The 23,096-nt window shown below is 50.9% G+C and overlaps 6 protein-coding genes across 6 annotated transcripts; 4 read left to right on the forward strand and 2 right to left on the reverse strand.

The window, feature by feature from the left end:
• Positions 1-1,302: 1,302 nt before the first annotated feature.
• KD926_011042 (xenobiotic compound monooxygenase, DszA family) lies at positions 1,303-2,961 on the reverse strand (the record flags this gene model as incomplete). The annotated part of the gene is made up of 4 exons (XM_053096020.1): positions 1,303-2,242; positions 2,298-2,545; positions 2,601-2,789; positions 2,851-2,961. The coding sequence occupies 4 exons, from the start codon at positions 2,959-2,961 to the stop codon at positions 1,303-1,305; spliced, it is 1,488 nt and encodes a 495-aa protein (XP_052959850.1).
• Positions 2,962-4,287: 1,326 nt separating this feature from the next.
• KD926_011043 (uncharacterized protein) lies at positions 4,288-5,121 on the forward strand (the record flags this gene model as incomplete). The annotated part of the gene is made up of 3 exons (XM_053096023.1): positions 4,288-4,376; positions 4,468-4,700; positions 4,769-5,121. The coding sequence occupies 3 exons, from the start codon at positions 4,288-4,290 to the stop codon at positions 5,119-5,121; spliced, it is 675 nt and encodes a 224-aa protein (XP_052959851.1).
• An 820-nt stretch (positions 5,122-5,941) lies between these two features.
• On the reverse strand, positions 5,942-7,708 carry KD926_011044 (putative MFS transporter Seo1; the record flags this gene model as incomplete). Its single annotated transcript, XM_053096024.1, has 4 exons — positions 5,942-6,044; positions 6,169-7,069; positions 7,249-7,488; positions 7,549-7,708. The coding sequence occupies 4 exons, from the start codon at positions 7,706-7,708 to the stop codon at positions 5,942-5,944; spliced, it is 1,404 nt and encodes a 467-aa protein (XP_052959852.1).
• Positions 7,709-8,785: 1,077 nt separating this feature from the next.
• Positions 8,786-10,035, forward strand: KD926_011045 (dienelactone hydrolase family protein; the record flags this gene model as incomplete). Its single annotated transcript, XM_053096025.1, has 5 exons — positions 8,786-8,912; positions 8,992-9,127; positions 9,182-9,252; positions 9,318-9,365; positions 9,428-10,035. 5 exons carry the CDS (start codon positions 8,786-8,788, stop codon positions 10,033-10,035), a joined length of 990 nt encoding a protein of 329 aa, XP_052959853.1.
• A 1,607-nt stretch (positions 10,036-11,642) lies between these two features.
• Positions 11,643-14,766, forward strand: KD926_011046 (uncharacterized protein; the record flags this gene model as incomplete). The annotated part of the gene is made up of 2 exons (XM_053096026.1): positions 11,643-11,861; positions 11,920-14,766. 2 exons carry the CDS (start codon positions 11,643-11,645, stop codon positions 14,764-14,766), a joined length of 3,066 nt encoding a protein of 1,021 aa, XP_052959854.1.
• A 6,426-nt stretch (positions 14,767-21,192) lies between these two features.
• Positions 21,193-22,448, forward strand: KD926_011047 (putative C6 finger domain protein; the record flags this gene model as incomplete). The annotated part of the gene is made up of 3 exons (XM_053096027.1): positions 21,193-21,295; positions 21,373-21,702; positions 21,784-22,448. The coding sequence occupies 3 exons, from the start codon at positions 21,193-21,195 to the stop codon at positions 22,446-22,448; spliced, it is 1,098 nt and encodes a 365-aa protein (XP_052959855.1).
• Between the last annotated feature and the right edge of the window lie 648 nt (positions 22,449-23,096).

Raw genomic sequence — 23,096 nt, forward strand, 5'->3', positions numbered from 1 at the left:
CAGGCCGGAGGTGGGGTTCCGTGCTACGCTGAATCCTCAATCCTCCATTGGGTTTGGGATTTGGGGATAATATATAATAAGTGATTGTATTTATAGTATGCTCTACAGCATTTACCTACAGAGTAGTCTCCCAAATATCTTAGTACAGAGTTGTTAATAGTTGATAGTTGATAGTTGGTCATTTCTATCGAGGCAAATACGAATTCGGAATATGGTCTAGACGTCTCCGGAGCCGATACCTGGCAGGTACTTGTCTAGTACCTAGTTACGGACTAGCCACCTTAGTAACCCCATTATCCCTAACGAACCGTCCGCCCGTCAGTCCCTCAGTCAGTCAGTCAGTCAGTCAGTCAGTCAGTCAGTCAGTCAGTCAGTCAGACAGACAGACAAAATGTCAGACCGCCACGACTCACGACTCAAGGCGGAGAGCTAACACCGACTGAAAGCGCGGCTACTGTACATCAGAAATTATGCTACAGTCCCGGTGGACCCTCCGAGGCGAATTAACTACCCAGTGTTAACTTATCACGGCCAAGGGTGAAGGACCAAATCCCATGATGCTCCCGGACGGGATTAGCGGGGGAGAGCAGGGATTTGATTCTCCTTTTCCTTTTCCTTGTCCTTTTTTTATTTCATTCTCTTTCGCGAGTGATTAGTTTTCGGAGTGGTCTTCTGTCTTATCTGCATTTTACTTGATTTCCTCTCAGCCTTGTTCTAGATCTCCCGTCTTCTCATACCGTAGGGGGGGATACGGGGGCTAGGTACCGACACACACACGCACACGCGAACACACTGCTCCAGAAACGAAATCGAAAATAAAATAAAAAGAAGACAGATAAAAAAATTAAAATAAAAAATAAATCAAAAGGCAAGGAATATGCGACCGGGTTCTGGATCGATCTCTTCCACCCCCCTCCTCGCCCAAAACCGCCTAGTCTCCTGGCAAGAATGTTCGGTCGAGTCACGAGATGGGGCATTCTGCAGCGCAGAGACCGGTCTAGACACAAGCAGCAGCGAAGGGACTAGATCGAAATCGCCAGCCAAGGGGGGGGGGGAAGAAGAACCCGGCAAGTCCACGACGGGACCGCAAGGCAAAGGCGTTGTGGTGGCTTATCGCCTGTAGTTTATTCTGCTTATGATAACCTCATCTCTTCCACTTCGAGTACGGAGTACGCTCTGCATACTGTCTCCTAGAATCCAATGATACGAGGTAGGAATTGTGGATGCCATTTGTTCTCTTCGATGACGGTCATTTCGTTTCTCTCCCTCCTTTCGATGAATGTGCGCTAACTAACTCACTGTCTAAGATGCAGCAGGGGCAGGTTCCGACTCCTCCGCCTCGTACGGAGGCTCTTCCTGATAAACATCATATTTATATCCGCTACCCGGATGATCCGCCCGCAACTCGCTCTGTCCCTTCCCGTAGACCTTCTCGCGCGCCGTCAGCGCGTCCTCCTGCTCGCTCAACTCGGGATACACGCCACGCCGCCGCAGCTCCGGGATCAACAGGTCCACCACCTCCTCAAACGTCCCCGGCGTCGTGACATACCCCAAATTGAACCCGTCCACGTCCGCCTCGCGGATCCACCGCTCCAGCTCGTCCGCCACGCGTGCCGGGCTGCCGATGGCTACGGGCCCGAGGCCGCCGATCGCCGCCTTCTCGGCCACCACGCGCGGCGTCCACTTGGGGATGTCCTCGCTGGTCGTGGTGAACGAGTCCAGGATACTGGTGACCTTGTGGGCCTCGAGCGAGTCCGCGGCCGTGATATCCTGATCGAGGGGGATGCGCGAGATATCGATGCCGGTCCAGCCGCTGAACAGGACCAGGCCGCCGACCACCGACGCGTGCTTCTTCAGCTCCTCGTACTTGGCCTGCGCCTCCTCGTCCGTGCGGCCGATGATGGGCGTGAAGGTCGAGAAGAACTTGATGGACCGCGGGTCGCGGCCCTGCTCGGCTGCCAGCTTGCGGATGTTGTCGATCTTGGGACGCAGCACGGCCGGGGAGTGGCTCGAGACGAAGATGGCTTCGGCGTGGTTCGCCGCGAAAGCCGAGCCGGCGGCGGACGTCCCCGCTTGGAACAGGAACGGTGTGCGTTGGGGCGACGGGTCCACGATGTGTCGAGTGTTGAGCGAGAAGTACTTCCCCTTGTGATTGATCTGGCGCACCTTCTCGGGGTCCACGTAGGTGTCGGTTTCCGGGTTCGGCGAGACGGCATCGGGTGCCCAGGATCCTTCCCAGAGCCTGAGGGCAGATGTCAGCGAACCATGCTGATGAAGTCCACGAGCACGCAACCTACTTGTACAGCACGCGAAGATATTCGTCAGCTTGACGATATCGCTCGTCGTGCTCGATAGGCGTGTCGAGTCCGATCGCCTTGAAGGCCGCTTTCTTCCACGAGGTGACGATATTCCAACCGATACGTCCATCTGTCAGATGATCCAACGTGGAGAAGCGTTTGGCAAGGAGGAACGGCGGCTCGAACGAGGTGGAAGCCGTGATACCGAACGCCAGGTTCTTGGTCACGGCAGCCATGGCCGAGATTGGCTATTCTCGAGTCAGCTGTTTGGACCCATCCATTCCGAATTCAAGCGCAACATACAATGGTCGGATCGGTGACAGGCCACTGCGCAGCACGTCGAATGCATTCATCCAGTTTGCCCTCGTACGTGTCATACCCGCCGTATGTATCCGCCAGGAACAAGGCATTGATACCGCCGCGTTCAAGCAGCTTAGCCAGCTCAATCCAGTAGTCCAGCTTGCGCTTCGTGGCCGACTTATCTACCGGGTTCTGCAATGCTCAGTCAACCTTCATCTACACTTGCTGTATTGTTTTTGGCTGATAAACTCACCTTCCACTGACCAGGCGACAGATGCCCCACGGTGGACATATCAAACGCATTCAGGAGAATCTGCTTCTTCCCATTAAGGCCATCTTGGCCAGCTGCAGTGCTATCGCCCATGCTGACAATTCAGGAACGTTTCAATTCAATTGATTCGGGCGCAGTTCCCAATCGCCCGTCTGTCCCCCTCTTCTTATCTGATGCAAGACCCCTCGTTGCACAAGAGGCCCCACATATCGCCATTATGTATCACCATCGCGTGAGATACTGACATGCAGCGCGGTTTATCATTGCTTGACGATCGTACTCCGTTACTCGGTAGGATGCCGATACCCGTGCGGCAGGCTGACAGGCAACCAGACAGATAGGTAGAGGCGTAAATGGTGAGTTATTCGTCATTGTCTCCGCTTTAATTGTCACTGCTATTTGGATATTATTTGCTATGTAAGTATCGAGGGGTATGCGGACATCTAACCGATGCTCGGTCTTGTAGATGCGGAGACGAATGTCATCATTAGAGAGTGGATTGCGTGCTGCAGGGGGGCTGTTGACCAGTAGTCTACTCCGCATAGTCGGACATCTATAGCATATCCTGTCTCTCTATTGAACTGGTATGCTCTTTCTCAATTCTTTTTCCCTCTGACATCTTAACGATAATCGCTTATTCTTAAATAATTCATCAGTCTGGACACTGTACTACAATTCGAACCCTGGTAGGCACTAGTAGCGAAGACACTGTTCTCCTTAGCCACGTACCAAGCTAGGGTAGAGAAAGCGAGATTCCAGTGTTTCTCATAAATCCAGATGCCCAAATTCATAGGCCACCAATAACTGTTAGGGCTGTCAATCGATCTGCTTAAATTCCGGTCGCTTGCTAGCTTGCTAGCTTTCTTGATTGATCTATACCAGGCCCGCCCTGAACGTATGTATGTATATCTTCGAATACACCCAGTAAGATACTCGGAGTTCTGCAAGTACGAAAGTTGCTCGCCTACAAGTAACCGGATTGTATAAATGTACAGTAGTAGGATTAGTTAGTTGGGTGAGGACAGGACTGATTAGTCAAACATACCGTAGACGCGCGATCGGCTCGCAGATGTTTCCACGGGCATGCATCAAACCCCCTTGAGCCAGTGCCTGATAGACGCCATCGATGTCCATCCACAGATCATTGAAAGCACTTGCCCCCTTCAATGTTCGCACGCACTGGTATAAATACCAAAAGATTCCATAAGTTATTATGCAGTTTTGTCTCGAGCCAGTCTCATGCCCGAAAGGCGCCAATGTCCACCTGCGCCTCCCTAAAAGAGCCTAATATGAGCCGAGATGCATCGCGACCATCGCTCACAAGACCCGGCAAGACACATTACAAGATCATTGAATATATGGAAGACCTAGACAGATACTGTCCCGGGGGGCTATCATCCTTTGACAATAAGAGACGACATGGGCAATGGTCGATACCGACTAGTTGGCAAGCTTGGATATGGCGGTTACTCGACTATATGGCTCGCCCGAGACCTCCAAAGGGCCAAGTATGTGGCAGTGAAAGTCATCACCGCTGAGGCCAGTCCATGCACCCCCCGAGGCGAGTCTTATCCAGTCTCTTGCGACCTCGCCGTCTAGAACGGGCAGCGAGATCATTCCACCCCTGATCGACGAATTTTGGGCTGTCGGTCCCAATGGGAAACATAGGTGTCTTGTCACTCCGCCCGCGCAGATGGGTCTGTTCGATGCGAAAGAAGCCTCGACGTTCGGCCTTTTCCACCGAAGGTGGCGCGGTCGAATATCGCTCAGCTTGTTCGCTGGGTGGCCTTCTTACAGAGTGAAGGCATTGTACACGGCGGTATGTGAACTTGGTAAAAGAAAGAATCCCGCTGAATCACCTGCTTAATTGACCTTTATACCCACCAAGACCTCCATCTAGGTAACATCCTAGTCCAATTCCCTGACTCAATCGACTCTTATTCCCCGTCAGAACTATACGAAAAATACGGAGACCCAGACCCAGAGGCCGTTGTTCGCCTCGACGGCACGCCCCTCTCAACCAATGTCCCTGAGCAAGTCTTCATGCCCAGTTGGTACGGCATTCCCAGCAACGAGATTCCCCTTGGACAGGAACGCATCGTCCTCAGCGACTTCGGCGAATCGTTCAACCCTCATCGAACATCCCGATTCTCGTCCAAGACACTACCACTCCTACAACCTCCCGAAGCCCGATTCTCTAACGCCCCGCTCTCCTTCTCCTCAGACATTTGGACGCTCGCGTGTAACATCTGAGAGATTTTCGGCCAGCGGCCGTTATTCGAGGCGTTTCGACCAATAGCTGATCGAGTCACCGCAGAGCAGGTCGAGACGCTTGGTATGCTGCCTCACGAATGGTGGAAGAAATGGGACAGAAGACTGGACTGGTTTAACGAGGAGGGGGGTTGTATTTGCAGTCGAAGATGTCTAGGGGGTGGGGTTACGATGGAGTGCGCAGGGCCTGGGATGTGAGGTTCGAGTACTGCATACAGGAGCCTCGGTCTGAGGCGGGCCTGGAGATCGTAACGGAGAGCGAGAGGATGGCGTTTGAGGCCATGCTTTGTTCAATGCTCACGTTTCGGCCGGGGAATCGAGCGACGGCTCACGATGTGTTGCACTCAGCGTGGATGAAAGGTTGGGGGCAGCCAGCCCTTATGGAAAGCTGGGGTATGTCTCAATCTGTGACGGAAGGGATGAGGAAATGAACATCTCCAGTAAAGTCTATACCCGAAAGTACTTGCCTTTCCATCGAAGGCTCTAGTCATCGAATGCCTTTCATCATATCTCTTCAGCACCTTGCGTGTATATGAAAAACAAACTAAATTGGACCGATTCTAGAATTATTCAAAACCACCTTCTCGGCTGAAAGCCAGACCTTCTATCTCGAATAGGATACGTCGGAGTTGTACTATCCGCTCTGGAGAGCTACATTAAGGTCTCAAGAGCATCAGTCATTTAAGGAGGCTAGCTACCTCCATCAAGATATTTCCATCTATCTCACGACCGATGAAAATGAAGCAAATTCTTCTGTTTCCGGCCCTGTCGTCATTCGAATTGGATCCTGACCGTTTGGAATCTAGTCTTTAGTACTCGTCTGGGCAACCTGCACCACAGATTCTTCTTCACCCGTCTCGCTGGCTTCGTTTGATGATATTGACGTTGACGTGTTTTGCTTTCTCCTGTTTATGTGGACTGTTAGCCTCATTCCTCATTATCACATGCACGATACTTGCACTACACTAGCATAACATCTTCCTCTCAATGAGCCAAAGAGAGCAAGGAGAAGGGGAAAGTCAAACCTACCTCTTTATAGAAAGCTGAATCGCATGCGCCGTCGCAATCAAACACACCGCATTCGCCAACACAAACGAATACCCCTTCGTAAAGCGGGGCGCCTCAACAGTCTTAAACACCAACAACTGAGTCCAGATAGTCGTCGACTGCGCGATGGTATTAATCGCCACGAGCGTAACGGCGCGCTCAACAGGCGAATACCTCAGCAACGTATTAACCCAGCCATAAAGCACACTCGACATGGCGACGGCCGAGTAAGTAGTCAAGAAACCGAACCACAGCGCGGACTCCCTTACGTTCCAAACCACCAGGATGATCAGGCCTATGGCGTTCCAGATGTGAGAGACAGTGATGGCCCACGCAGGACCGAAGAGCAGGTCCGACGCGAAGCAGATAAACAGGGTATAGAAGATACCCAGCGCGGGGGAGACAGCGGCGAGTTCGTTCAGACGGCTGGTAGAGAACCGGTCGAGGGATTTAAGCCACAGGAGGTACCCGCCAGCGCTAGTATTCAGGCACGCATTCCAGAAAAAGACGTCGAGGAGGAGGAGGGCCCAGAAGCGCCAGTTGGAGAGCACGGAGATGATGGTGGACCAGGTGAAGCGGCCGGTGAACTGGTGGCCGGCGCGGTGGAGGCGGGCCTTGGACAGGGCGAGGTCGTTGTCATTTATGACGATGCGGTTTGGCTTGTCAGGCGTGCCGGGGAGAATGAAGTAGCCGAGGATGCCGATGGGGATGGTGATGATTGCGCAGATGATGTACATCCAGCGCCAGCCGGCGAGGCCGTGCACGCCGTCGAGTCGGGCTGATGTGCCGGCTTGGATGAGACTGGCTGTTAGGGTGCCGAGGGTGAGGCCGACGTAGAAGCAGCCACCTCGACGGGCGATCTCGTCGCCTCGATACCAGGCTCCTGTTTACGTTAATATTGCCCGCGCAGAAGTAGTGGGGATGGGGTGGAATACCGAATATATAATGCATTCCCGGAAAGAACGCAGCCTGTCATTAAGCCATGGCATCAGCATCCTTCGTCTAGGGACCCCGGGATGATATAGAATGGAGAAAAGAAAGGGAAACGAACCTCAAACCAACCCACCAAGAACCGATACGCCATCATCTCCCCATACCCAGTGACCCGATACTGCAACAGCGTGAAAATACCCCAGCAGATATCCAACGCTGGAATGAGCCACGACATGGGAAACTTCGTGAACAGATACGCAAAGGGGATCTGCCCGACCACGGCGCCGACCGTATACATGGTTTGAAGATTAACGAGCTCATTGCCATGCAGGCCGATGTCTTCCTGGAGACCGGAAACGTAGGCATTATCTGTCCAGCGTAATTAGATGGGACAAGCCAGATAGCATTAAGCAAGAATAAGGAACGTACTGATATTCGCCTGATCAATATACTTCGTCCAATAGGCCAGAAAGGCATACGGGACGATCAACAAGTCCAATTTCAGGATCAGCTTCCGTTCTTCCTTCGTGTCTTGGTCCGCGAACCACTGGATGCGCCACCACTTGCGACGCGACTGTACGGTGTCCATTTCGACCTGCGATTAGGACTGACGGGACTCAAATCGTGCAATCCTGTCTCTTCTTCAGTAAGACCATCAGTAGCGAAAACAACACCCTTTAAGTCATCTCGGCAAAGATGTCAACGCAGCTCGTGATTGCGTGACAATTAGGTTCCGTCACTGATAGCCATGGCGTTGAGGGGAGAGGAGACATGAGGGGCTCGTGGAGAGGCCTGCTTCCTGTCTAACACTGTCTAGCAGGAAATAGCAGGAGCAAGCCTTTACAACGGAAGATCCCCGAGCAAGAATGGATGGATGGATAAGATTCGGCAGGGTTGAAGACGGGACTTTCTGCAGCTAAGCATGGTGTCAGGAGGTGGAGGTAAGACGTGCTTGCGGTACTTGATTTCTGGCCAGCTTTATCATGGGCGAGATAGGGAAGCTGAAGCCAAGCTAAAGCTTTGGATTATCATTTCCGTGATTTGGTTCATGTTAGAATAAGGGGTGTGCCTGTAACACTCCCCTAGAATAAACCAGTATTGTTTGTTTCGGATTTGTTGATGCTTAGATGGGACGGGAGTTAGCATTGTGGAAGTTCTAGATGCTAGATGACAACCGCTGTGATCCGCAATCACTAAAAAAAGGAAATAACTATCTAGATGTGTAAGCCAGAAAGACGGGATGATTCAAGTGAGTAATTGATGGAGGCAGAGCGAGTGAAGTCTTCCATGTTGTTGCATAGGTATGTTGAATGCCTGAGGCAATCTGCCAAGCATTTCACCGTTTACTCACTGAAAGGACCTCATCTTCTTCGACAACTAACATACATAATCATCAACTAGCTAAATCCATTCATTCTTGGTCCTCCCAATATTAAATCCATACAGGGTATAAATAGCAGGTTCATAAGGAGGAGACAAATGTGGAATGTTTGGCAGATCACCTTAAATGCCTACAATATATCCATTCACTATCTCGTAGCATCTAATCCCTCGATGATACTCAATCCCCTGCCTACGTGAGATCTCTATTGATCGGTCTATAGTGGTGAACGATGGATTATGTATGGCTTACATCATTTGCTCGGGAACAGTGCACTTAGCCGAAATGACGTCGACCGCGGGGTTGAGCTTTGCCGGGTATCCTCACTCTCTTCTCGCTCGTCGCTCTTCCTCTTTCCTTCTCCTCCCCTCCTTCTCCTCGTCAATTGATCTCTCATACATCCCTATCTCTTGTACGTCCATTCTACGTTCCCAATCATTTATCTCTGCATCGTCAAGACTCAGCACTAATGATATACAAACAGCTTCTAGCTTCCGCTTCTGCCTCGGCTGCCCCGCTCCGAAGGTCCCTCTTCTCGTCGCTCAAACAACCTCGACCGATTTCCAGTTTCCGTTCAATCCATTGCTCCTCCGCAAACATGTCTGGCGTTAGCAAGGCTTGCTGCTCGTAAGGTTCCTCATCGTACTGCAGAAGACGCACTTTGCTGATCAATGGCTATAGCATCCCTCCCGTCGTGGCCAAGAACTACCAGGCCAAGGGTGAATACAAGACCATCAATGGCCTGAAGACCTGTACGTCTCAATCAGCCCATTCACCGTGAGACATAAAAGAAGAGAATCGACTAACCGACATCTAGACGTCACCGGCCCCGAAGACGCCACCAAGGCGATCCTCGTCATCTATGGTTCGTAGCCCCCTCCCATTGTCTCAACTCCAATCCCCCCCACCATCTAACCCAATCTGCAGATATCTTCGGCTTTTTCCCCCAAACGCTCCAAGGCGCAGACATCCTCTCGACATCCAACTCGCAAAAATACCGCGTCTTCATCCCCGACTTCTTCGAGGGCCAACCCGCCGACATCTCCTGGTTCCCGCCCCAAACCGACGACCACAAGGCCAAGCTCGGCAACTTCTTCCAGACCAAGGCCGCCCCGCCCGCCACTTTGGCGCGGATCCCCAGCGTCGTCGACGAGGCCAACAAGCTCGCGCCCGCCGGGAAGCCCTTCGACTGGTCGATCCTCGGATACTGCTGGGGCGGCAAGATCGCGACGCTGGCGACCGGCCAGGAGAACAAGACGTTCAAGGCCGCCGTGCAGTGTCACCCGGCCATGCTGGCCCCGGATGACGCTAAGTCCGTGAATGTGCCCATGGCGCTGTTGGCGTCGAAGGACGAGAACGCGTCTGACGTGACGGCGTTCGGGGATAACTTGACGAAGCCGCACTACGTGGAGACGTTTACTAGCCAGATCCATGGGTGGATGGCGGCGCGGTCGGATTTGGAGAATGAGGAGGTGCGCAAGGAGTATGAGAGGGGGTATCGGACTGCGTTGGACTTTTTGCATCAGCATGCTTAGGTGGATGGTTTTTTCTGTCTAGGTTCTGGTGTCTCTGTTCTATCGCTGATCGCTGATAGATTGAATCTGATTCGGAGGTCTGAATGGTAGATAATGAGTAATGTTATTTATTTGAGTTCACGGTTACTTTATTTTACTAGCTTGAGGGAATGTCAAATAACTATATAGTACATACGTACCCAGGATGAGTTGTCGTGGTACAGTTATATACAATTGTGCCTCAACTCGGGCAATACCTAGCATAAGTAAACCACGAAGTTAAAACATCCAGCTGCCGAAATCCACCCAGATGTATATAGAGACCTATATACAGAAGCCAATAGCTAACAACACCAGATATTAGTAGTCGATAAGAGCCATTCCATAACACTTGTCTGCATCGTAGTATCCATAGCTACCTACTATCTATACTATACACCATCCCAGTAACTTAAAAGTAACAAATCCCCCAAACCACCTCCCTACCTGCCGAACTAGCGAGTACTTAATTTTGTCAATAAACCAAGCAGTCCACCTGAATCATACACCTTTGAAATAAACGGAACATGGAAGGAAGTGACTGACTGTAGTTACTACTCAGTTCGTGACTAGTTGGACATCAAACCGGTTAGGAACCGACCGAGTCCCGCCCCGCCCGGGACTAGAGGAAGCTACCTCCCTAGATGATAGATCATGCCATTAATCTTTGCCATGCCATGTCATATCTTGCTTGCCACGACCTGAGTCAGTTGGTCAGTCAGTCGGTCACCTAACTTACTGTGTACTGCTATCTATCTATTCCCTATTACTTACTACCTACATGAAATCTATGTTAGTCTATGATCCATACCATGTGGTCGATGGCCAGATCAACGAAAAACAAAAAATCAAAAGAGTTAAATAAAAAAAACACCTACTCCGAAAATAAAGAAAGAACAAAAAACCTCGCAGATCATGATCCCCACTAACTAACCAACAGCTAACTAACTAACACTTAACAGCTGACCTCCCCCCTCCACCCCATCAGGCAAGAAACAACCTACTAATACACCCGCTCACCAACGACGTCATCGATTCCAGACCGATTCCATGGTTCCCATCTCTTTATATATCATCTCATATCCCCTAATATTGTACTGCAATCCCGCGCTCTGAATGAGTTTCTGAGTTTCATGTGACAGAAAACGGCGTGCCGAAAAAAATAAAAAGAAAGCATAAAACATGGACGAGGAGAGTTGATCGACCGAACCTAACCTAACCGGATCAGCGCAACCTTGGGTTTAAGAATAATTGGACGTGGATTGATCTGCGCAGGTCTGAGGTACTGTACCTAGTAACCTACCTACCTACCTACCTGCAGACAGGCATTCATACATACTTTTCACTGTATGTGAGTGAACCTGAACCTGTGACCTGGGAAACCCCGCAGAAAAAGAAACAGTCAAGGAAAAGAAAAAACATACAGGACTTAAGCCGCGCCCCTGATTTAAATATCGAGCGATCTTATTACCTGTTATGTGATCTTGATGGGATCTTGATTATTGGACGTATGGTTTATACTGACACTCACAGCGATAGCGATAGCGACGACACTGGCCCTGATTCAGATATAGAAAGGTACACGCGAAATGTCGTTCTTCTTCGGTCGGAGACATTCGGTCTCCGGAGCGCCGCCGGCTCACGACGATGCGATGCCGACTACGCTTCGGAGAAGGAATTCGCAACCGCATGTGCGACCGCATGGCACGGAGCCTCGTGGCCAGGGGATGCTTCATGAGCTGTTTCGGAGACATCCGGATGAGGAGACTACGCAACCTGCTGCTTCTGCTCCTATCACCGTGGCAAGGGTAAGGAGAACGCATCAGTTAGGGAAAATTGAGATAGAAGGATTCTGACCATGCGTAGGTCGAATCACACTCCAGCGACAAACCCACCCCTACCGCGAAGTCGCCGAGCAAATCGTCAGAGCAAGACGGTCGGAAATCCGACGAAACGAAAGGCACCGAAACCGCAACGAAACCGCAGCATGAGAAACCCAGCAAGGCGCCATCTGCAGAGGCCAATCTGGCGAAAGAAGATACCGAGTTTCTTTTCTCGGGTGCGCCCGTGTTTCTACTCGACAAGGGAAGACATGCACACTGGTATCTGCAGGTGATATTCCCGCTTGATGACCACGACCCATTTATCCAGAACTTGTGGGATAGGAGGCCGCTGGCCCACGCCTCGTTCACGTTATGTACGCTCCATGCCCATTTACCGCTTCCCGATGGGTGGGTCATTCAAGGAGATAATACTCCCGTTCGTCTAGAATGTTGGAAACGGACCGCGGCGCCGAAGAGGGCGAGTTTCGATGTTGGGATTTATGAAACGCCCAATATGCTTTCAATGTACGGAAGGGAACCGGGAACGATAGGCTCGTGTCATTTCCTCGAGCTTCCCATCTGCGATGCGGTCCGTTATGTCGGACCGGAAATCCCGAGACCGATGGCTGGATATATGAACCTCTCGTCCCTACCGGCTACGGCAGCCTATGAACTGATGGAACACTACCAGGACGCGTACTCGCAGTGCGAAGACGGCACCGTACATGACCGGAAAGAACTTCTTTGCGAGGGCCCGTTGGCCTGGCGGCGAATCGGCGTTCGAGACATTGATCTGAAAACATTGGTGGAGCGTCTGCGAGAACTGGCCGATATCCGAGATGAGATACTGCACGGAACAAAGGCAACATCGATTACGGACCGGGAGTCGGTGCACGAGCTGTCGAGAGAGCTGTTCACCAAATTTCTCTACCCCCTACCCCATTTCATGCTGCAAGCGATCAACGATCCGCACGGGATCAAAGCGCAGATCAAGGCCCTCACGGTTGCGCTGGCCACGCCGGGGGCCTGGGCCAACTTCAGTCTGCCGGAATGGCGATTACGGGCCGGACAACTGCTCTGGGAAGGAGCTCCTCATGCGGATGGTGATTTCCTAGATTCCAGCACCAGCCATAAGCCGTGGGTTCACCCGACGTTGGAACGCAAATGGTACTTGGTTCAGATGCTCCTTGCAGGGGAATTACTTCTGCGTCTAGATGCGACGGTGCGGCTGGGGATTCTGGGCCATTCGTATGAACTTCGCCCGTCTCCTAGAGATATGTTGGACTTCGATAAGACGCGAAACGGCAAGGTCGATTGGGACATCGTTGTCGTGCGACGCCTCATGGATAGCTTCACCATCAGCTATAAGGCAGATGAGCCGGCAGTGGCGTCGGACGGGAAAGTCTCAACTCCATCGTCACCAACTCACGAGCACGGCGGACGACATCATCATCGTTTGTTCGAGAGATTCATGCACAGGTCAACATCCCCTCCAGCAGGGCCCGTCGAATCTTCCTGGAACTGCAAGCTCACTCCATCCCATGTCCACCTGCAATTGCAGGGACTGTTTGTCTTTGCCGACAACATCGGTTGGCCCGGCATGAATGCCGTAAAGGCGCAGCTTCAGTCCAAGGTCGGAGATGACCCAACTAATCAACAACTAGCAGATGCATACAACACCCCCACTCACAATGTAGTACCTGAAGGCGTTGAGCTTGGCTCCAAGATAGATGAGATGTACAGCCGGAGCCCGTTTCGGCGACGATTACTGCTGCACTGCTCCCAAGATTCCGGGGATCTCGGTGGCTGGATCACGAGAAGCTGGCTGTCCGGCTTCGTCATGCCCGGCGAGATGACCAACCACTTACTGATGGCTACAATGTTGGAGAACGACCCGGATGCGTTGGCTCATCTCGGACCGGTTATCAACCTTTACGGCGGGCTCTCGTACTCCGGTCGAAGCTGGTGGAGCAAAGAATGCATCGTCGGCCGAGTGCTGGCTAGCTTGGAAGGCACCAAAGAATCCATGGGATGGATCGGCAGCTCCGTTCTCCCCAAGGACTCCCACACGTCAGAAGATATCCACAGCAGCTGGTTCGAGGTCGTCGTGAAGCCTGCACCGCAGGTCCCCGGCAAGCCGCGCATCAAGCAGGGCCCAAAGCTGACCCACGACTCCAACCCTCTTCCCATGCGAAATACGCCGTGTGGTGCCTTCTCCCTGCCAACAGACGGTCCGGTCGACGGAGTCAAGATAAGTTTTGAGGGGCTGAGTCTCTCCAGCCACGATGCGCAACCCCTGCAGGGCAAGCCACATCTGGTGGCCCACAAGTCCTACGTGGCCTTTACTCTAACCTCCGACAACATCAAACCTCCTCGAACGCTCTCCATCCCACTGACATACAACGTGCAGTTCGTCGCATCGCATGAATGTCGACCTCCGGGGGGTCTCATATCGATTCAAAACACACCCTCGGGATCCGGGGGAACTGACAACAGCTCCTCATCGGTTTCGTCCAGTGGTACATCGCATAAACATAACCGTCTGCCAGGCCATCCACTCTACCGCACATACGCATACAAAGTGCTGTCCCTCGACGCCTTACCCGAACCAGCCGCTACCGAGACGACATCCCTGGACCGCAACGTGGGAGGAGCGAGTCACAGCCTGCCCGAGGTACTGGTGTTGGATGCGCGCGGCTCTCGCGACAAAGAAACCTTCGCCAGGGCATGGTGCGCATCGGCCGGATACAATGCCATCGTTGGTAGGGTAGGTCGGACATGCCTAGCGTGTTGCATCCGCGAAGCCTACGCTATTAGCGTCAAAACGGTGATTCGCATGGGCGAGGGTCATCCCAGCCGAACGCCATCTGTCCAGACAGTCTCTGTGTAAGCAATGTCACTCCCCAAGACAAGGAAGCAAATCGAGTCGTCCAGGGCTCCTGGGGAGAGGTAGAGGGAGAGGTGTGACAAGGGAGAGATGATGCAGACGGCAAGGAAGAGGAAGAGAGGACTCCAAACATGGGATGTTTTGTTTGCATATCACATGTTCACCTGTCACCAGCTCCTTGTGCTCTGCAATCACCTGATAAGCCACCTGACACCACGTTTTCCCTGCGAACACGTGCAGGCTGCAAAGTGTCCAAACACAATGGCAATGATGGAAGCCAGCCAGCCCCTTCAATTCCACCCCTCCTACCTGATACAGCGAACAATGGCTATGAACCCTGCAGATTGCACAAATAAGAGCACTCCCCCCCAAAAAAGGGGGCGGAGGGGGACAAAACAGCCCTAACCTATCACATCCAATCGCAATCATCCAGGCCAAGAATGATCAATGTGCAGTAATAATTTAGCCAAAAGCCAAAAGCCAAAATGGGTTCGGTGATGCTACCGATTCTGCTACTGCGCATGGACCAAGACCCTTTCAGGTCGGAATTTCCGACGTGCGTTCCGGCTCCTTTTTCCTTTCCTTTCTTTTTCCGCTCTTACTCAGTAGTAGTTATTCCTTGTCAGATCCAGACGGGCTTTCTACGGAGAATTATCTCCCCTCGAGGTCAATTCCATGGACGGTGGAGGACAGGGAACACGTAAGGGCACGTTGCATGTAGAAAGCAGAGCATGTCCGTTCGAAGTCAAGTGCCCGATGATGGTGAAACAGGCCGGTGGACGCCTCACCCCAGGCGCCGCTTAGGTAGTGGAGGGAGTCCGCTCGCCGATTCGGAGGACGAATCTGAGCACGAGGGAACGATTGGTATTGGTTCTGCGCTTGAGGCGCTGGGTGTTAAGTGCCTAAGGGTGTGCTTTTTTAATTTCGTTCATTAATTGAGACGAGGGAATTATCCATGCCACACTATCGAGGGTCTCGGAATTGCCAATACTGCTCCGAAATAGTTAGATAAAAGATGGTTAAAAGAGTGGTGCAGTTAGTTTGTTAATCCACTGCAGTCAGATCTTAGTCAGCGGATGCAATCAATCTGCCAAATTGGATAAGGTACTGAGTACCACTGTTCGAAAAAAGTGGCATCGATGGCCGGATTGGGTAAAAACTGCAAAGATCCCATGGACCTTGCCATGTGAAACCCAACCCCAATCAAAACCCACTTGCCATCGCCATGCACGACACCTGGTCCAGGACAGGGGACGCAGAAACGAACCGAAGGGGTTTAACAAGCAAAAAAATAAAAATATATAAAAAAAATTAAGAAAGGTCGAACCACTGTTCGTCCACGAGGATCAACATTTCGCAGCTAGATGAATACGGAGTACATTGGTGCCCAGCCTGGGAAATCCCTGAGTAAGGTTTGAAAAAAAAAAAAAAAAAAAAAAAAAAAGAAAAAAAAGGGAAAGTGGAAATACCGACGTGATCAACTTGCTTTGTCGTACACTCGTGGACACCGTGGAGGAATGTTGGAGAAGGAATGGAGAACGTGTCGCGTCTTGGCGGATGATCGCATGAATGATGGATTGTTTGCTTCGCCTTCGACAGTCCGACTCCGTAAGTGTACGGAGTACGCCGTCTGCGAGATTAGGTGTACAATGAATGTGACTGGATCCCGGAGGGAGGGTGAAGTCCGGAGAAGATGCCTAGGATAGTGATGATGATTCCCCTCGCCACTACAGTGTCATGTCACTCAGCGTGATCACGACACGGAGGAGGTACTCCGTAGGGAAAGGCTGGGAAATTGCAAACGCAACCAATAAACCCAACGCAGGCGGTTGGTTGGTTCGGATGGCCACTTTTTGATTTAAGGCGTCAGAGTCGGAGTGCAAGGAGGGCAAGGGATTCTGTGTGACAATGGTGCAGTATTCTCGGAGAATTTCTTGAGAACCGTTGGGTTTCCCTTGTTCGTCTCCCAATTTACTTTTTTTTTAGTTATTCTTTTGGGCTACACTATGCAGGTAAGGCTGCAAACTAGGGCTACGGAACGTAAATGGCTAAGGTTGGAACCGGAGTCAGTATATAACTCAATAAACAAGCTCATATAGCATTGCTATGTTTCATCTCCGGTTGCGACCATAATCGGGCCAAGAGCTAAGAAAGTATCTTAGATGCGTACCACGAAGGGCTATGAACTAGACATCGGACGGACTACGGAGTAGCTACGGAGCACCCAGATGCTTGCATAGGACTCCGTGTACTCGAAAGCGAGACAGGAACTGAAACGAGGGGGCAGGGAATAATAGAGTCGTATTACTTAGATTAATCCGACGATCTCGCTTACGTATGTCAACCCCGATCCCACTAGCCAACGAGCCAATGCACAGCATGACCAAAGCAGCAACCTCCACGCCGAGGGGTTTAAGGAAATAAGGTCCAAGTGTCGTCGAAGGCACCAACGCAGCCTAGAATCGGAGTATATACTAAGTCGGGTCCTCCCGTCTATATATATCGCATATGCATATCGCATCGAGCATCGCATCATCCGGCCAGCCCTACCCAAAGTGACTCGGGTTTCGCCTGTCCTCAGCGGAGCCCCGAGCCAGAGTTGGCGTTGTTTCAGCTGGGGCGCTAAACTAGGACCCGAACGGAGTGAGTACGTACGATGGATGTGGATCCTCCTTTTTTGCTTATGACTACGGAGTATAATTTTTCGTGGGTGCAACGATGGACCCTGAAATGAGGCGAATCAATCAATTGTTGGTGGTTAGTGGTTACTCTGAGACCTTGATAGTCGCTGATGGAGAAGAAAGGACAGAGGGCGAGGGACTGTCATAAGTTGCGACTCGTAGTCGTATACGGACCTGGGTCTAGGTCTCCGGGGTTCGACTCCGGACATAGATACAAACAATAAGGAGTACCCACGGATAAAGACGTGCAGTAGTCGCAAGGGTGGCAGTTTCATCCAAACTTGGGTGGATTTGAGGCTGATAGGCCATGGGCTGTTATCAATCAGCGTATCTGCTATCTACTGGTGGTTATCTAGGTACTGGGCGGCCGAAATCACCAATACATTTTTTAAAAAATATTTTTTTGGCCTGCAAAAGGGAGATGTCTTATGGACGGGGAATTTCTCCTAGGTCAGTTTATCCTTAGGCCGAATGCCAATTCCAGGCAGGCAAGTCCCCTTACAGGACAACGAAGAGCCAAGAGCCGCCAGACGCGCTAGGATGCAGATATGATCCTTAATTAAACCTTGACTCAGGCCCACCGTGTCCTTGACAGATCTGGAATCGAATCGATATCTTGGGCTGGAAGGAATATTGAAAATCGAAAATATGGGCGATAAAGGATAAATCCATGAAAATTGAAACACCATTAACCAAAGGGAAAGCCCAACCTGCTCATACAGAAAAGACATGGGACCTGTGCATAGCTACGGTGCACAATGGAAACCTATTTCCTTTGAACACAGCCCAAAAACCCTAACTCAACCGGGCAGATGAAACGCTCATCCTTATTAACACATCTGTGGAATCCCCGATGACGATGATGAGGCCCTGCCCCATCCCTCCCCAGCGGACGCGCCAATGAGGTGGATGGGCAGCCCCCAACGCTGACGACTCCCGACCTTCTCGAAGCCCAAGCAACCCCGCGCTAAACCCTTCCGGGGACCCCCCACACCGCCGGAAACCTTCTCATGGCCACAAAGGGAAAGTCCCAGGCGCCATGGGCCGACACGATTGGTTCCCTGCTTGACCCGGGTCAATCCCCCCATGGCGCTCGCCAATCATCGCCTGTCCGCCTTGTGCCTTCTAAACGAGGCAGCTTGCCATTTCATGGATGGCCAAAGCCTACTGGCTCCGGAGGTTGTCCTTGACCACGAGATTTCCATTGACAGCTCCCAATTTTTTACTTTGGCCTTTCCGCCTCCCCCCCCTCCTGGTCCGCTAAGCCTAACGAAGGCACCCAACCCCCCTGCCTTCGAAGAGTACCAAGTACACCGTAAGGCTCTAAAGACCAAGGTTGCAGGACCAGGGTCGAATCAAAAATTAGAACAGCGAAAAAGACTCCTCCCCTCCACCCCCCACACCCTCAACTAGACCTGTTACAGATGTCTGTCACAGGCCTCCGGGTCCACGGTTGAGTTTGGTTTGGAATGAACCACCTGCACCAGGTGAAGGGATCAGGGGTATGCATGCAACTGGGGAGCATGGCATGTCTTTTCTTTATTCCCCCCTAACACTGCAACTGGCTGGTTTCTTGTCGTATGATTCTGGGCCTCAAGGGCCTTTTGCTGGATGGAGAGAAAAAAAAATTTGTACACAGAACCACCAGTCTCAAATCCTTCAAATCACCGGGTTCCTACCAGGCCCCTCTTCCCTTAGGACCCAAAGTTGTATCAATTATCCTGTGCAGAGTGCTCCGTAAAACATGCCACATTCATTGCCCATTGGACGTTGGTGGTACCTGACATGAGCTTTCAACCTGTCAGTCGGTACTCCATACGTCGCAGCAATGCTGACTGGGTTTGGGGAATAATGGAGGGGGAGAAAATGAATGGAGCAACCGTCTTGCAGAGTACTACGGTGCACCATACGGTGTCCTAGCAAGGTGATGACGACAAATCTAGGCGTTTCTCATCATGGCAACTCGGACAAGAGAGCAAAAAAAAAAAAAAAAATTAGATAGATGATTGAGAAAATCTGGAAATTAGCAAGGGCAAAAAATAATAATAAAAGAAATATAATAATAATAAAAATAAAAATGACTGGGTGTTTCATCCTCGGGTTAGTGAAGACCTGCCCAGCTTAGCTATCTGGACTCTTATTCAGGGTCTGCTTAAGGCTGCATTCCATTGGACGTTCTGAATCTAATGCCTGGGGGGGGATTCATCATCACCCATTTTGACCTTCTATAATTATCCTGATTATGATCATATTATTTACCCTTTTGGTTAAATCTCTTATCCACTCCAACTTGTTTTTCTTTTTCTTTTTTTTCGCTTCTTATGTTCTGTATTGCTCATGGGTCCTCCTATTGTACTCTGTAAATTTATTTTTCTCTCTCTTTATTTTCTCCTGTGCTAATTGTCCTGTAAAAATTTCCAAAAATTGAAAAACCAAGAAAGGGGATTGAGTTTGATTCCGCATAGAATGGGCATCCTAAGACAATGGGAGCTGCACTAGAGATGGAAATGAAAGTAGTAGAAGCCCAAGTTCCAATACAAGGTTTCCAACCTATCAACAATCCCTACCCTAATGGGACTTGCTCTAAGACGAAAAAGTCCCGAGATCCTCGATCCCGAAGAAGTTGAGTCGAGTTGGTAGCAGCAGTTACTCCGTACACCTTCAGTCTCTTTCGCCATTATTCTTCTCTCTCTTCTCTCTTCCTTCCCCTTTACTTGAACCCCCCTTCAATCATATTAATGACCACTTCCGTTTCCCCATTTTATTATTACTTCATGTCCATCCTTTAAGTCTTTACATCCAACTACTATTATTATTATCTGGATCGGTCATTAGTGTCATTACCTATCATTCTTTTTTATTTATTTTATTCCATCCTTTTTTTTTTCTTTAATATTCTTTTTTTTTTTTCATTTTACCTTAACTATATTCCCAGGATCGATTCGAGTTCCTTCTCGTTTCTCTGCCTTTCGATTCTTTCCGATTGTCTTTACTTCCTCTTTCATCTTCCTCATCTATTCTTTTTTTTTTTTTTACCTTACCTACTCCTTCCTTCCCCTCTCGGTTGGTATCTTCGCAAACAATCTCGTGAGCGGAGACGCAACGGACGCATTACGCGTGAGCCAATCTATTCTAATCAGTCATTGATTTTCGACAACGACATCGGAGGAGACGAGCACCAGGCCGAGGCGCAACAGAAGAAAGGGAGAGAAAAAAAAAAAAGAGAGAGAAAAGGAAGAAGGCCCAAAAAGAGTATCCAGAAATCGCAAATCAAACTCATCCTTAGCGCGGTTTCGTCTACAGGGTCTCCTCGTGTGAAACATTCCAAGCCTTCATTATCCATCACCCTATTGAGTGTTTCCTGTTGGTTACCAGGCGGTCCTAGGTCGACTGAAGGTGGAGTAACGTTGCTGAAACGGGGAGGTCGGGATACGTACTACGACGACTATCACCAAACCAGCGCATCATCATCCAGTCACCGGTTTTCCCCCAGATTTCCTGCTCCTCCTCTTCCTCGCCATCACACGTGTATGGAATTGGATGAGTCTTCCCGGCTTCGTGCTGTCATTCCTCGCCGCTATCTAGGGTAGCCCCATCCTTCCAATCCGTTTTCTGGGGCGTCGCACCGTCTGCGACTATCTTCCCCTCCCTTCTTGTCTACCCCCCTCCGGCGATTGATGCGCCCTGTACCTTGGGGTTTCGTTCTTTCTTCTCGCTCCCTGGAGCTATGCCCGCGGTGGTCGAAAATATGACCTCAACAACCCCGAATTCGCAAGCCGCTGTTATGGAATCTTCCGCCGCAGACAAAAAGCGCAATAAATTAGGATATCATCGCACCTCTGTCGCATGTGGTTAGTCTCTCTCTTTCTTTTCCTCCACCCTCTCCTCCGTCCCTCGCCCTATCTTGTACTCATCGTCTTTGCGACAGTACACTGCCGGCGACGAAAGATTCGATGTCTCGTAGCAGCCGACGACGCTCAAGGCCGATGTGAAAACTGTATTCGACTTCGAAAGGAATGTCAATTCTTCCCCGTTGACCAACAACCTCCGGTTGAAAAGAAATCCCGGCCCAGCTCGCGATTGGAAACTGCATCGACGGATCCCTCCACGGCCTCATCTTCGCCTCCGACTGGGAATGGGGGAGAGCAAACGGAGGCATTCTTTCCTTATCAACCAATGCCGCTAAACCCCGGTCCTGACGTTACGGCATTCAATCCCGGAGGCTTCCCTGGGAATCCTATGGCTCAGTTTGCGCCAGGTGGGTGGTTTTTCCTCATTTCTACTGTTTTTATTGGGAAGTAACTTCCGGGTGTGTTAACGAGACCTTTTGATCGTATAGATCGCAATGTAGGAGCCGCCGAGTTTGCACCGGGACCGTCGCTCGATCCATCCGTTCCGTGGGACGAATTTACTACGATTTCAGATCCTCAAGTCCTAGCAAATATGACCGCAGCAGGAAAACACGCGATGATGAATATGGGACCCGGGGTATGGAGTCCCGGGCCCAACCCGATGGCAGGCATGCCGACCGCGTCCGGGCTTCCAGGAACGCCAACAGTACCATCGCAATCTCAGACCCTGAACCCAGCTACGGGGTACACCCTTCAACCAGACGGATCAGTTTGGCCAATGGCCCCGCCGCGATCGATGACTTTCCCCGCGCAGGCCGAGATGCCCGTGCCATATCCCGCTCCCGGTCAATTCCAACAGCAGATACCCCCGGATCTCAAACGAAGAATGACCAGCCCGGCGCAAGCATACCCACGAAGCCCCGTCAATCCGCAGAGCCCTGCATCGACCGATTTGCAAGGGACGCCGGTGTCGGTGTCCTATCCCGGCCAACCACCCGCGATGGGCTTCCCCGGGTGGTCAGATATGAGCAACATGTCCCCGATGAATGTCGTTCAATATCCTATGTACACGGGCGATGGCACGCCACAGGCGCCATATGGTAGCCCTCAACCACCCATGGGCCATCCTGGATCCGGACAATCGCCACCGTGATTGGCAAACTGCGCGATTGACAACAGATAACTTCACGTTCGAGAGGATCAAAACCAAGGGACCTCATCCGTCGCATAATACCCCCTGTGTGAAATGCTGCATCTTTATTGCTTCATTCTATTTCTTACTATTATTTCTTTTTCTTTTTCCTTCCATATTCAGCTATACACCTCATCTTGGTGGGCATCATCTTTACCAGCTGGTCATTAGCGGGCGCAAAAGGATTACATGGGCGGCATTTTCCATTCTTCCATGAGAGCCATTTTTCTTTTCTTTTTTTTTTTTTTTTTCTTTTTCATCGTCTTTTTTTTTATCTTTACCGATTGCCCCTTCATCTTCCTCTGGTGTCGTTGCACGTGCTCGGGGTTTATCGTTCCGGACAGGCGGCTAGATTCGTTCACGCCCTCCCTTCTTCCCCTTTTGATTTTCTTTCCTAATTATTCTTTCTCACACATTGATATCCATGTCTGGTTTCACGAGCTACGTTTTAAGTCACCAGCGGGACAGGTGTCATTGATAATAGGTCATAATGGCGTTGGTGGACGTTGGATTGGATCGTCTCCACGTGACCTTTAGCCACGGCGGAATGAAACACCTCTAGTGTGGACCGGTGGTTTCGTCCGTTCTTTCCAAACTGGTTTGCGACGA

The sequence above is a fragment of the Aspergillus affinis genome (assembly GCF_023601865.1).
Source record: "Aspergillus affinis strain CMG 70 chromosome Unknown NODE_8_length_531634_cov_87_933514, whole genome shotgun sequence".
Classification (NCBI taxonomy): Eukaryota; Fungi; Ascomycota; class Eurotiomycetes; order Eurotiales; family Aspergillaceae; genus Aspergillus; species Aspergillus affinis.